Consider the following 13,600-nt stretch of genomic DNA (forward strand, 5'->3'; position numbering starts at 1 on the left):
AAGCTTATGGTCTAGAGTCAGTCCTAAATATTTGACTGTCTTTGACCACTCCAGCTGAGTGGATGCGAGTTTCAGCCTAGAAAGAGACTCTAGTTTATTTTTCCTAGTGAATGGTACAACTACTGTCTTAGAGGGATTTACTTTCAGTCCCTCTCCCTGACACCAGTTGTGTACATGTTGAAGGTTGGTATTCATGATATCAACAACAACATTTGTGTATTTTCCCTGTACCATAAGGACTATGTCGTCTGCATATCCTTGGACATAGATTCCGTTGTTAGTAAGGTCCTCAAGTAGACCATCTACTACTAGGTTCCACAGTAGAGGTGACAGGATGCCTCCTTGAGGACATCCCCTTGTGGGTGCGATCACAAGCGATACTTCATTGAGATCGGCCCTGATCCGTCTGGAGCACAGCATGGCCCTAAGTCACCGGCACAGAGCTGGCTCGAGGCCACGTCGCTGTGCTCCACTTACCATTGCAGTGAATTTGGCATTGTCGAAAGCTCCTTCAATGTCTATGAAGGTGCACAATGCCAATTCCTTGGCGGACAGGCTATCCTCAATCCTACTGACTAATTGGTGCAGTGCTGATTCACAGGATTTGCCTTGCTGGTATGCATGTTGGTTGCGATGAAGGGGAGTGTCTGAGAGAACTCCCTTTCTCAGGTGCCTCTCCACCAGTCTTTCTAATGTTTTCAGTAGAAACGAAGATAAACTGATGGGACGAAAAGATTTAGGGACAGAGTAGTCCGCTCTCCCTTTTTTAGGGATGAAGACCACCCTGTTGAGACGCCAGACTTGTGGTATGTACCCATAGGCTAGGCTCGCCCTGAATAGTTCACATAGAAGGGTAAGGAGATTCTCCGGCCCTTGTTGAAGCAGGGCCGGAAAGATTCCATCCCCTCCTGCAGATTTGAAAGGGGCAAATTTAGAAATTGCCCATTTGGCTTTAGAGAGAGTGACAATCCTTCTGGCAATGGCCCAGCTACCACGACAAGCTCTTGGCCGTGAGCCTGCCTCGTGATTACCAGACGTTCCAGTGTCGTCATTCTCAAAGATACAATCAGGGAAGTGAGTCTCAAGGAGAAGTTTGAGGCTATCACTAGACCCGGAAGTGTGTTGACCTCCCTGGGACCTTAAAGATCCCAAGTGACCGGTTGGACTTGAGGCTAGCAAGCGTTGCAGTCTAGCTGCCGCGCTTAACTCATTTACCTTCTGTGTAAACTGCCTCCAGGAACTTTGTTTTGCTTTTTTAATTGCTAGGCTGTATTCTGTTAGAGCTCTATGATAGGACTCCCAGATACGGCTCCTTTTGCATTGATTGTACAGCTTCCTGACATTAGCCCTTTTGCGAGCGAGGTCTGCAGTCCACCACTTACTATTGGTTCGACTCTTCCCCCGTCGCAATGGGCAATTGTCATGGAAGCTATTGATTATAGCATTCTGCAGGTCAGTTCATATGTAATTGTCAATGGTAGGGAAGTCTCTTAAGGGTGAGCTTATTTGAGTAGAAGAGTCCTTAGTATATTGGTGAATTGCTGGTTTGTCTTGCACCACTTCTGACTTAAATTGTGCTTTTATAGCTTTTTCTACGCCAGCGGTTTCAGATGCTGGACTGAGCTGGTTAAATGTAAACTCAATATTCACACTATTGGAGTAAATCATTTTTACAAGAAGTCATCAAAAACATGATTTACAATAAATTTTGGAAATTACATAAGAAATTAATGAAACAACACATTATATTTTATGGTTTAATCAGAACTATATAAAAACTATGGTGTTCTTATGTGCAAAAAGGCACCGTTATGACTATTTATTGGCTCTTTGTACTAAGTGATATTACCCCTCAAGATATAAGAAGCAAGCAAGTACTCTTATAATAAATTTGTTTATAATGTTTATGTTATAAACAAATACTGATTATTCATTGATATCTGTTGTTGTTGTAGGTTGAAATCTAATAAATTTGAGTCTATAATTAGTGTTTTACACAATTTGTAATTCTTTTCTGTTGAGTGACAAAAGATATTTTTATTCTACTACCAACTTTCTCCTCTAAAGTGTAATGTACCGTATCGTGGTATCATTTATTTGTTCAATACTGTGCAGTATCAAGAGATATAAATAAGGTCAGAGCAGCTATAAATAATGAACCAATTGACGATTATTCTTGACCAGTAACGGACCGCTGCTCATTGGTTAGTGCAAAAATCTCTCCCATCCTGAATATGCAGTTACATCAAAATGTTTAAATATCATTGTAGTATTTAATGTGATTCCTTACAAAAGGGTATGGTGTAGAACAATTGATTTGAATGAAGATTGTATCGTGTAGGGAAGAGGAGTTGACTTTACATGTTCAGATATTGTACGCATAACGGCTTAAGGGGTTTATGAGTTCTGTTTGAGTTATAATTGAGGAGCTGGGGACCAAACAAACTCATAGGAGATACCGTACATGGGAACTATTGGAAGTGAGAGGTATACAACACAGCTTCTGGGAATTGCGGCCTGCTTGGGGACTTTTGAGTGCGTAAACACTTTTTTGATGGTATTGAATTACAGGACCATTCTTCAAGTGAAATTGTGTAAGTAGGCAAGTATGTCAGGCTTTTCATATTTTACAATAACAACCAGAAATCGTAAATGATTTCTTGTTATTATTTTTAGGGAATTGTATGGAAGATACATTAACAATAATTAGAAGAAGTAAATTTAAATTTGGAAGAAGTTAAACTATACAAAAGACCAATGAAGTATTAACTGGATTTTTAATTCAAGAAATGTTAATTCTATATAAAAAGAGGGTGTTGTAGAATATTTCCTAAAATATTAATGTTTGGTACTCTATTGCATTGCAATCAAATTGGAAATATTATTTTTCTATATTTATGAGAATACATCAAACCTATAACTTATAGTTTTCAGACTCTTGCAAACTTGAGGGAAATGGTCAGAAAACATGCCATTGAAAAATAATTCAAAGTGATATATAGTTTAATATTAATCTTTCAATTAGTATTACAAGACATATATTAGTTTGTTTCACAATTTTGCAGAATTGCATTTGTGTTTTGAATACAAGGTCTAACTTTATTTTTTAGTTGTTTGTGTTTCAGTTATTTTAGAGAAGATTCTAAATTTTATTTCATCATTAATAAAAAAGAATATTTTATTTTATCCCTTCCTGAGGAAACTTAATAATACAATAAAAACATGATATTGTAGCGTTTACCTTTACCATTCATATGTTGTTTCTTATACTCATAAAAACCCAATTATTTTATAATGTTGACCCATAGACAAACTGATCCCTGATTATATTGTACTTTCCTTCAAGTAAGGTTGCACAAGTCAAAAAAGTGGGCGTAATTCTTTTGGTCCATTGTCAATTTATTGCACAACCTAGGACATATTGTATCTACTGACCACTTCACACAAGTTTGAGTTGCATGCTGTGTGAGTCTGAATCAGTATCAGTGAGGCTTAACTCAATAGCTTTAACCCTCTCCTGGACAATTGCCTCAGATTGCCACAACAGGGAGCCTGGTGCTAAAGCCCAATCACCTCCGACCACAACGATGCGACAGAGAGCCTGACACAAAAGTCCAATACCATCCAGGGAAGCATGACGCTTAAGTCCGATCACCTCCAACTGGTTTATCTTTGCTCTCTGGTTTGTGCTGCTATCACACGGCTCTTTGTGGAACTACTCATTAGCAGTATCCATTGAAATTTTTTTTGCCTAGGATGAAAACTACATGTCGTCGAGTTGAAGTTGCTTCAGCTTTGTTACTTCCGATGTTTGTGCTGTTGTCTACTGTGCAGTGACGTCGCTTGGGTCCATTCTGGTCTTCATGCAGTTTGTCAGTTATCACTTAATTATTTTAACTCTGAGTGGCAATACATCACTCCATTTTTTAACGTCAGGGTCTTTTTTACACCTGAAGAAGAACGTAGATTTTAATCCTTGAAACATAGTATTATACTTTTTTGTTAACATATAATAATGACAAATGTCTGAAATCCTATTATCCTCTAAATCTTCACTCATATGAAGATAATATTTAAAGTAATCTTCAGCAGACATCTTAGTTCATTAACCAAACCAGTATTAATAAATTTCTGTTATTCCACTGTTTGCACCATACCTTCTTTGGTTATTTTTTGTAAATGCTTCCGATTAATATCAAGAACTGTTTACGATACATCTTTTAACCATCCATCTCCAAGACAATCTTTCTCAATCAACAGAAGTTCACATATTGCACAATATTTGTTGAGAGTTCGGTTTATATTGTGCAAGTTTAACTTTTACAATATATTTAAATAGACTTGTACAATTTAACCAGCAAGAAATTTTCAGCACGACTCTTGGTCATGTTTTAAAACATTTAAAATTTGCAGTTCCAAAAAGCCTAAAACAGATTAAACAGTTATAAATGCCAAATAACAACACACAATCCGGTACAAAACACATTTATTAAAACTGACAGTGGACAGACTGGAAAATAAATTCAACAAACAAATAACACAAAATAATATCACTATTAGCAAAATTTGAAATAAACTTATTTATACAATTAAGACATTAGCAGACATGATGACTATTCAATATGAACTTTGCGTAGCTGCATACCACAATCACTGTGTCTGGGAGTATCATTTACAATGTGATGGACAGAGTGAGTGTGTGCTTTTATTCATTGTATAAGTGATAGTTCTGTAATGGTAGTGTATTTTCAGAATGGTTGAACAAGTGTCAACGATGGGTTCAGTGATATGTTCAAAACATTTTAATATTGAAGGTAAAGATAAGAGATCGACCAAGAGGCTGGATGTCAAGACAAAAATTGTCCACTGTTGTTATCAATTCTTTAATATGGGAAAAGTTTATCTGGTAGAATAAATACAGGCTGTTTTTCCGGGTTGTAAATAATAAAGTTTACTCCACTTTATATTTGTACTCTTTAAAAACAGACGAAAATTACTTTCCGGACAGCTCTTATAAATAATATAAAACAAAATCAAATATCTAGTTCTGCTATTGATAAAGGACAGTAACGCAACAAATGGACATAAAACCAACTACTACACTCATACAAAATTCTTGTAAAACTTACTAAAAATACGTATAAAGATTGTATATACACAGAAGCTAGTTCGGTAGATCACAACTATACACACTGTTAAACTAAGGGCTAACATGGTTGTTGTGTCCGTCTGTATAATGGTTTTGGCTAATCTTGAAACAGATAACTTTTGAAGATCTTGTCATGAGTCCTAAATTATTATGCCAAAATCGGCGAGATTGTAATAAATCAACTGGTTCAGTTAATCATTGAGCTAAAATATAAGTAATGATATAACAAGGAGCTTCAATGTTCAATTTAAAACTATATTACATAAAAACACTTTCTGTGAATTGGTAATTTGACCATTTTTATATGACCGGGAGTTTGAATATAATTTGCAAGATCCCAAGATGTACTAAACCATACTTTAAAAATGTTTCAGAAAATAGTTTTTAGCCTATATGTTTGTTCTTTTAAATGTTATTTTTCAATTCCATATGATGTATTTATTTGTGTGAATTATTTTGAGTTATTTAAAATATGGCAATAATAATACCTGTGATTAAGGTAATAACAATTACTTATTGAAAATACTTGATACTTGCCTCCTAGTCTGAAGGTGACATTACAATAAGTATGACATATTTCAACAAGCCAATTTCAATTTTTCATATGCTTTCTTTTTTTCTGATGTGTAATAGTGAGATTTGACACTAAATATTTATTTAGACTGTTCTTTTGTATAATATTTCAAACTCAAAAAAGTTTGTACTTAAAAGAATTACAAAAATTTAATTGACGGGCACATTTGATTGTTAACAACCCTCTAAGGGTTCATTACAAGCCAATTCACAAACAATTGGCCGTTGCAGTCTAGATACACACTCAATATAACGTAACTAGCTTAAAGGCTGAAGAGTTTTTTCTCTCCTGAAAATATTGATAAGATAAAAACCACATCAACAACGATTTAGTAACATTTTATATGGATATTTTCACATTGTTGTGTTTATAACACAACTAACAAAAATCTCATTAATCACCAAAAGTTACTTGTAAAGAACAATATTTAACAAATACGATATGTTTAAATATGTTAAATGTGAATATTACAATTTAAAAAAATATATAAACAAACTAAATAAATGTTACTGCATTCATGGCAAAAATGTTATCAGAATAATTTCATTTAAGTAGAACAAAATGTTAGGTAAGGAATCTGGGCTGAAAAGCAAGACAACCGATGAACAAATTAAATTCATTGACATGGCGTATTGTTAAACTTGTACATATTAATAAGTGACAATACACTTTATTTTTAATTTATTTAAGTATGATTTTACAGGTTACAGACATATACAACAATCTAACATTGTACGTATTAAGAAGTGACATTAATACTTCTACAAATTAATAAATGACAATACACTTTATTTTTAATTTATTTAAGTATAATTTTACATGTTACAGGCACATACAACAAGAAAGATTTTGATAGAATTGAGTTTTTTGATTAGTCTGCCTATTATAACTGGAATGACCGATTCAATGTTAAACAGAAGAAGAACTGCTTCTTGCCCGTGGCATTAGTAAATGAAATTAAGAATGTCATACAGTTACCAAAATTGTCTTGCACAATCCAAAGAATTTTGCTGCATTCCCTTTGATATGTCATGTTTTTAATGCTTTAGTATTGCTCATTTTCCCTCAATCCAGGACTCTCCTCAACTACATGACGAAAAATATAAAGATTTCACAAACCGAACTCAAATAAACAAAAATCATGTAAAAGGTTTAGCCTGATAAATAAAGATGAAACTTTACTAAGAAGGAAATAATACCTCAGATGAAAAAGTAACAAAAATAGAAGTTGTTTAAACACAAGGCTTGGCCGTTTGACACTACAGCAAACCATGAAAGCTGCAGAACGCTGCATATCGTGCCACTGAAACTCTTGAGGAGTAAAACATACTACTCAGAACATTGGAACTCTACTTGCAGCTATGTGGACACTCGCTTTTGAATTTGCTTCTGCCTGGACCAGGAGCAGTTCTTCTGTTCCATTTCATTTTGAAATTCCGTTATTCTTGTTAATATGTGTCTAAAAAATTTTTGCTACATTCTAATTTGTACATTTTAAAATTGCTTTAAAGGCTCAAGTGTTTTACTTTATAACTTTTAAAAATACACTTAAACTTTTGAACATAAAAAGAGTGCATTGTGACTTATTATATTCATCATTCATTGAGATTCATGCATACAGATACTGAAATTCATAATATCACTCATATTTTATTACAATTTGAGTATTATTAACAAAAGAGAAAATGCAACGTATATAGTAAAAATAAAATCTAATAGACTATGAATACTTTTTTAAATGCCACTGGGAATGTAAATATTTATATTTTTATTGTGTAATAATATTGTTTTACAAGAGCCTTGTTTATGTTACTCTTGCTGTAGAATTAGTTACAAAATATTTCTCAATTATTGCATTATTGATAAATAATCCGTTCAATCTCTCCAAAATGTTAACATAGTTGCAATCTTATCGGTTTAATTTGTTGATATACAAACATTTAATAGTTAAGATGGTTTTAAGTACTTTTAGTATATATATATATATAAACGTTGTAGGATGAAACAATTATCAATTTTACACACTTAATTACTAAAATGTCTTTTGGGGAGATAGTGCGTTGTGAGCCACTCCTTTTGTGTTTATGTGTACATTGCTTTCTTTATAGATATTTACAATGCTAATATTAATACAAATTCCATAAAATGTTCTACACTTACTTTATACTTTTAAGTGGTCTGTGTTTTCTTAATATCAAGATATATTGCTAAAATCCCTGCAAAGGTTATTATCTAATTTGCTATAAAAAGCAGATAGTTACATCACATATAAAACTACATATAAAATGTGAATATAAAAATATCCATAAGTAAAAAACTCAACAAATTTGTTTTCTACACACTAAGTTCATCACTTATGCATCATGAGTTCTATTTACTTAACGAAATACACAACATTTATAAATGGGGCTTATTGTATTAAACCCAATGTAAAAAATTTAATTGATAAAAATTACTGATGTAAAAATGTAAGGCAACATCTATTCACAGATGGGGTGTTTAGACATTACCAAACTTGTTTCCTGCATGTACCAACAAGTGAATACAATCACTGTGCCATTAAATACGGCTGTTCTGGCAACACATTGATACTTTAAATTGTAATTGTGCTTCAATCAAAGTTAAATACAAATTGTATGTTGGATGAAATATATTTTCCATATAAATATATCTTCTTAACAATATTAAATAAACTGTTGTAAAAAATTAGGTTCTTTACATTCTTTTTATGTAAAACATGGAAATCAAAATAAAACAGTGCAAAATTTTTAAAATGTGCACGAACTAAAACCTATCAAACAAAAACAATAAGGAGAGATGTGCCATTTTTTATATAAAATATATTTATTTAATCTATTTCAAATTTGTTTATATAATATATGTGGGTTAGGAATTGCATAATACAAGAAAAAACAATTTAAAACTACCTTGCAGTCAATTCTTTGCCAACTATAAATAATTGGAAAGTTGGAATTTTGTATAAAATAACCACATAAGGAAATAAAACGTATAACCATAAAAATGGTCACAATCCTGCTATAGTAGAAGCTATAAAGCCCATCTACAGGCACTTGGTTAACCAGAATTTGAAAAGAAAAAAATGCTTACACACCCATACAAATGATGTAAACAGAAGTTTTAATCCTGCTTTAGTCCTAAGTCAAGAAGTTTTTAGGCTGTTAGTATGCCAACCTATAACCAAGGAAGCCAGAAACAATTCCAGATTGTTGAAGAAGAATATCATGGGTGAAGAACTATATTTACCATATTTTGTAACATTAGTTCACAACTACCCTATGAGTATGATTATTAAAATAAGGTTAAAAATAATATATGTCTGCAAATCATTGCATATTACAAATAAATTTTAACTCGTACATATTTTTGTTAAATGTTTTGAATTTGCTAAGGTGCATTTAAAGTTATGTATACAAAACATGGGAGATATTTAACAACTTTCTGAGGTAATGAATCATTATACATATCAAATAAACTGATGGATATAGGAATGTACATCTCCCCTTATAAAACAATATAAAAATTGAATAGGTCAATAAAATACAATACAATTGGTCATTATTCATAAAATAATAAATCTACATAAATGTTCAAAGTAGGACAGAATGGGTTAGAGTCTTAGTAGGAATGTAACAAAATGTAAATAGAAAAGAAGATAGCTGCAGGAGTAGATTCACTCCTTGAAACATGGTTCTCCCACCAAAGCAGTCCCGGATAGTTGATGTTGGGTACTGAGATCTCTGCACCAAACAGAACATAAATAAGCTGAGAAAAAATTTAATATCAAACAGTAATTTACTACCGTACTAAATTTGTTACTTTACAATTCTGACTCACCGTAGAGTGGGACTCTCATCTAATGAAAGCTCTCACTTTTACAGGCACCACTCGATTTCGGTTTTCTCAGTCACTAGAGTTAGTCAATGTTCACCCACCCAAGTAAGCATATTTATTCATCATGACTCAATCAAACAACCACCGTGTCTCGTTGAAAGGCAACATGGTAATAACTGGTAATATTTATAATATTGTAAGAAATATTCTTGACCCCAGTTGTTTTTATTTACGTGCACATTCAACTGTAATTCAACTCTCAAATAATTACTAATGTTTTGTAACTCTGTAAAAGAGCGAATTTCTACTTATTCTACAGATTTTTATGATGCTACTAGATTTGCATCACAAACATATAGATAAACTTCACTATCCAATTTTGGTGCTTAAACCTTATTTAGCGCCTATCTCCCAGGTAAGAAAGAAAAACAGAAGGACCTAAAATAGACCCTTGAGGTACAACAATTTTAATGGCATTAGAATGTGACTGGGCTCTGATCATTTTAATATTTTTTAATACATGGCTAATTTTTACATATTGAGATCTGTCATAAAGTTAGACTGGAACCGGTTAAGAGAACTTTCTGCTTACCAAGGACTCATGATTTTATTATTAATTTAGAGTATTTAACACTATCAAAATGTTTGGAATATCTATAAAAACTCCAATTGTATAGTTTCCTCTGTAAAGCAATTCAATAACTATTTTAATAAACAATACAGCAGTTCTCACAACTGACTTTCCAGGTTCTAAATCCAGGTTGGCCATTATCTAATAAATCACATTTTTCTAAAAATCTGTAAGTTGTAAATATACTGCAATTTGGAAATAATGGGCAAAATAGATACTGGTTTTTATTAGCTATATTTTTTTATTTCTAAGTGAATCTATTATTTTATTCACCTACCTCCCTTTTATCTATTGGCCTTAAACTAAAATTTACAAAATAACCATATTTACAATCAGCTCTGGATCTCCCTTCAGCAATGAAATATTGCTGGCTGGTTTCCTTTTCTCCTTTCACTTTACAATCTATTAATAACTATACTGATATTTTTTATGTATTAGTTTATTCACTAATGTTGGTTTAAAAACATTTTATCTGAGACCGGCTCAATTCATGTTTTTATCTCTATTTACTTAGTTCACTTTAAATTTTGAATTATAAATTTTGTTTTTATGGTATTCTTTACTTGAATTAATTACATTTTCTCACACAGACAAATACATCTGTAATACAGCTACTTTTCTTTTTTATTGTTATTTGTGTTTTCGGAAATGCTTGATCAAAGTAAACACTAAATCAATAATTATAAAAGATATCATACTTAAAACAGTGGCACCAAAATATACAACATTCTATGTCTTGAAAACTTTTGTGTTTCTTATTTTATGGATAAACTTTTTTTATAAAACTGTTGAGCTTTTGACCATCATTATCCAACAGACAAGTTATTTGTCCTACAGCTTTAACACTATCAAAATATATATTTGTTAAAACATTATCAATTGCAGTTTTTGAGTTGTCAGTTACTCATGTGGGGAAATTAATTATATAATTCATATTGTGACTCATTCATATTTCTTTCAATAATTATGTTTACTGCCATTTTTTTAAAACATCAGTAAGTTTCCCCCTACTATTATTTTGTCAAAATTTTGTCTAACAAATTTTATTAATATACTAAGCCTATAAAAACTATCAATTAGTATCTGATTTGGGAGATCTTAAATTCAAACTATGACAATTTTAATTTTAGAGTCAACAACATAGCTATATAAAGTAAACTCAAATTGTTTTTCTTGATTAAGTTCGCAGTAAGAGAGGTCGTCACCCAGCCACCTACCCCAACTCTTAACTATCCTCAGACAATATCATTATCCTACCTTTTGATTTGTCTTTTTTTTTTTTTTAATAATGATTTCTTATTATATTGTTATTAAAATTAATTGATTGTTATTCTTCATCTTTCATACCATGTTCAGTAAGTATAATTACTAGTAGTATCAACTCAAAATGGTGTACTTATCTGAGGTGTACTGTAAATGGAGAAGCACTGTGTAAAGTTTAAAAAAGGTGGGCTGGACTAGAGACAATTGAGTTCCCCCAAGCAAATAATTGGCTGACTCTGTATGAGAGAAAATTTTGCATCAGAAATCAGTCATTAATGGTGAATGTCTTACCATCATGATTGTTGTGAAACAGGTGCGCCCTACCAAAACGTTACTATTGTAGATTAAGAATCTGATTATATTTTTCACAAAACTTTCTTCCAATATCTTAATCTACAAAGATAAAATGAAAGTTTATAATGTTTTAAAATCTACAGACAACCTACTAACCCCATTTTACTGTTAGCTAGTTTGCTAAAGTGATAGAACACCAATATATAGAATCAGAAGCATACCAAATATTAACATAACATATAATAAAACATGCTTAAAGTAATACAAACCATTTAAAAAAGAAGAAGAGAGCTACGAGGAGTATCAGTGCGTTAGAAGTGGTGACTGAAGCAGCGCTGGAGTAGCGAGCCTGTCCACAGGCGGGTGGGCACACAGGGATTACAGTTTCTGGAAACACACGACTCTAGCAAGCTCACTACAGTACATGCCAACAGGAAATCATATTCTAAGCAAATGTATGAGGCATATTCCTAAAGAGCTTTAAGCTTATATTTAAATATTGGTAGATCTGGACACATTTCATGCCTGCAGCACTAACTATTGATTATTTACAATACCACTGCAGATGTAGTCGTTAGCAAGCCGATGACAATTGATTCTCCTGGAAGTGACTAAGAGTTTTTGGATCGCTATTGACAGAATGGAGATGATTGAATGGATTACAAACACCAATCAAGATTTCTTCATTCATTTTCCCCCCTACATTGTTATGTGAGATAGATATTAAATTCTATATATCAATATTCTATAAACAAATTGTGATAACACACACTTCAATACCAAAGCATAAACGTCTGACCAGCTCAACATAACACTTTTAAAGCTCTAAACATCTCATACCTCCTTCAACCTAATTATAGCAATGGTTCTTGATCTGACATCTTCTTCCTTGATGCAACACTTAACGTACCAAAACTACAACTTTTTTAGGAGTTTACATTAATGGGAGTCTTACTTGGAGTTCTTTCGTTATCGAATAAGCATAGTAAGGCATATTATCTGATTTCTTTTCTGTCTTCAAAAGTAGATACAAAAACACTGCTACCAATTTACTATGCATATGTATATTCCTAACTAACATATGGCATTGAATTCTGGGGTGATTAAATTGAAGTAAACAAGCTTTAATAATTCAAAAAAATATAATCCGTAAAATAAACCGTATTAAGTATGATGCATCTTGCAAGCCCAGTTTAAGAGACTTAAAAACTGCTGACTCTTCCATCAATTTACAGTATATATATACCAGACACTGATTATGATCAAGAAAAACAGTAAATTTAAATTCATTCTAAATTATACATAATTATTCCACCAGACACGATAGTACTCTTATTTATCCTTCACACAAAACACGAGCCGTCAAGAAATTGCCCGAGTATGGAGGAATTTGTTTGTATAATAATTTGCCCAATGATGTATAATTAAAGAATTGTTTGGAGGTTATTTAAAAAAAAGTGAAGGGTTATTTGCTGGAAAAGTGTTTCTACAGTGTAAATGAATTTCTGACTGAAAAGCAATAAGTTTTTAATAATTTTCTATCTTTGATCATGTTGTTTTGGTTTTTTTTCTCTCTCTATATGTTATCTATACAAGTTATATTTTATTTATACTAATGCTTATTGTTCAATGTTTTATGTTTAAATTCTATTGTATATGTCTTATCTATACAATTGATATTTATTAACAATTTTAATTGTGGTGTTTTTAACAAATTGACATGTCATCTACCATAATGTTACATAAAAATACGAAAACAATTAAAATGAAATAAAACTTAAATTAAAATTCTGCCATATGAATAAATTTACTGTGAATCAACTAAATACTAAACCAT

General features: G+C 31.9%; 1 protein-coding gene across 1 annotated transcript in view; it reads right to left on the bottom strand.

Moving 5' to 3' along the window:
• Nucleotides 1-9,102: 9,102 nt before the first annotated feature.
• The window catches only part of LOC124368651 (lachesin), a 46,369-nt gene continuing 41,871 nt past the window's right edge, over nt 9,103-13,600 (bottom strand). The window contains exons 6-7 of the mRNA XM_046825895.1: nt 12,033-12,150; nt 9,103-9,481 (exon numbers count right to left, since the gene is read on the bottom strand). Of these exons, the coding sequence (XP_046681851.1) occupies nt 9,481; nt 12,033-12,150 (119 nt within the window). The 3' untranslated portion in view covers nt 9,103-9,480. The remainder of the gene's footprint in view (nt 9,482-12,032; nt 12,151-13,600) is intronic.

Source organism: Homalodisca vitripennis, chromosome X (genome assembly GCF_021130785.1).
Source record: "Homalodisca vitripennis isolate AUS2020 chromosome X, UT_GWSS_2.1, whole genome shotgun sequence".
In the NCBI taxonomy this organism is placed as follows: domain Eukaryota; kingdom Metazoa; phylum Arthropoda; class Insecta; order Hemiptera; family Cicadellidae; genus Homalodisca; species Homalodisca vitripennis.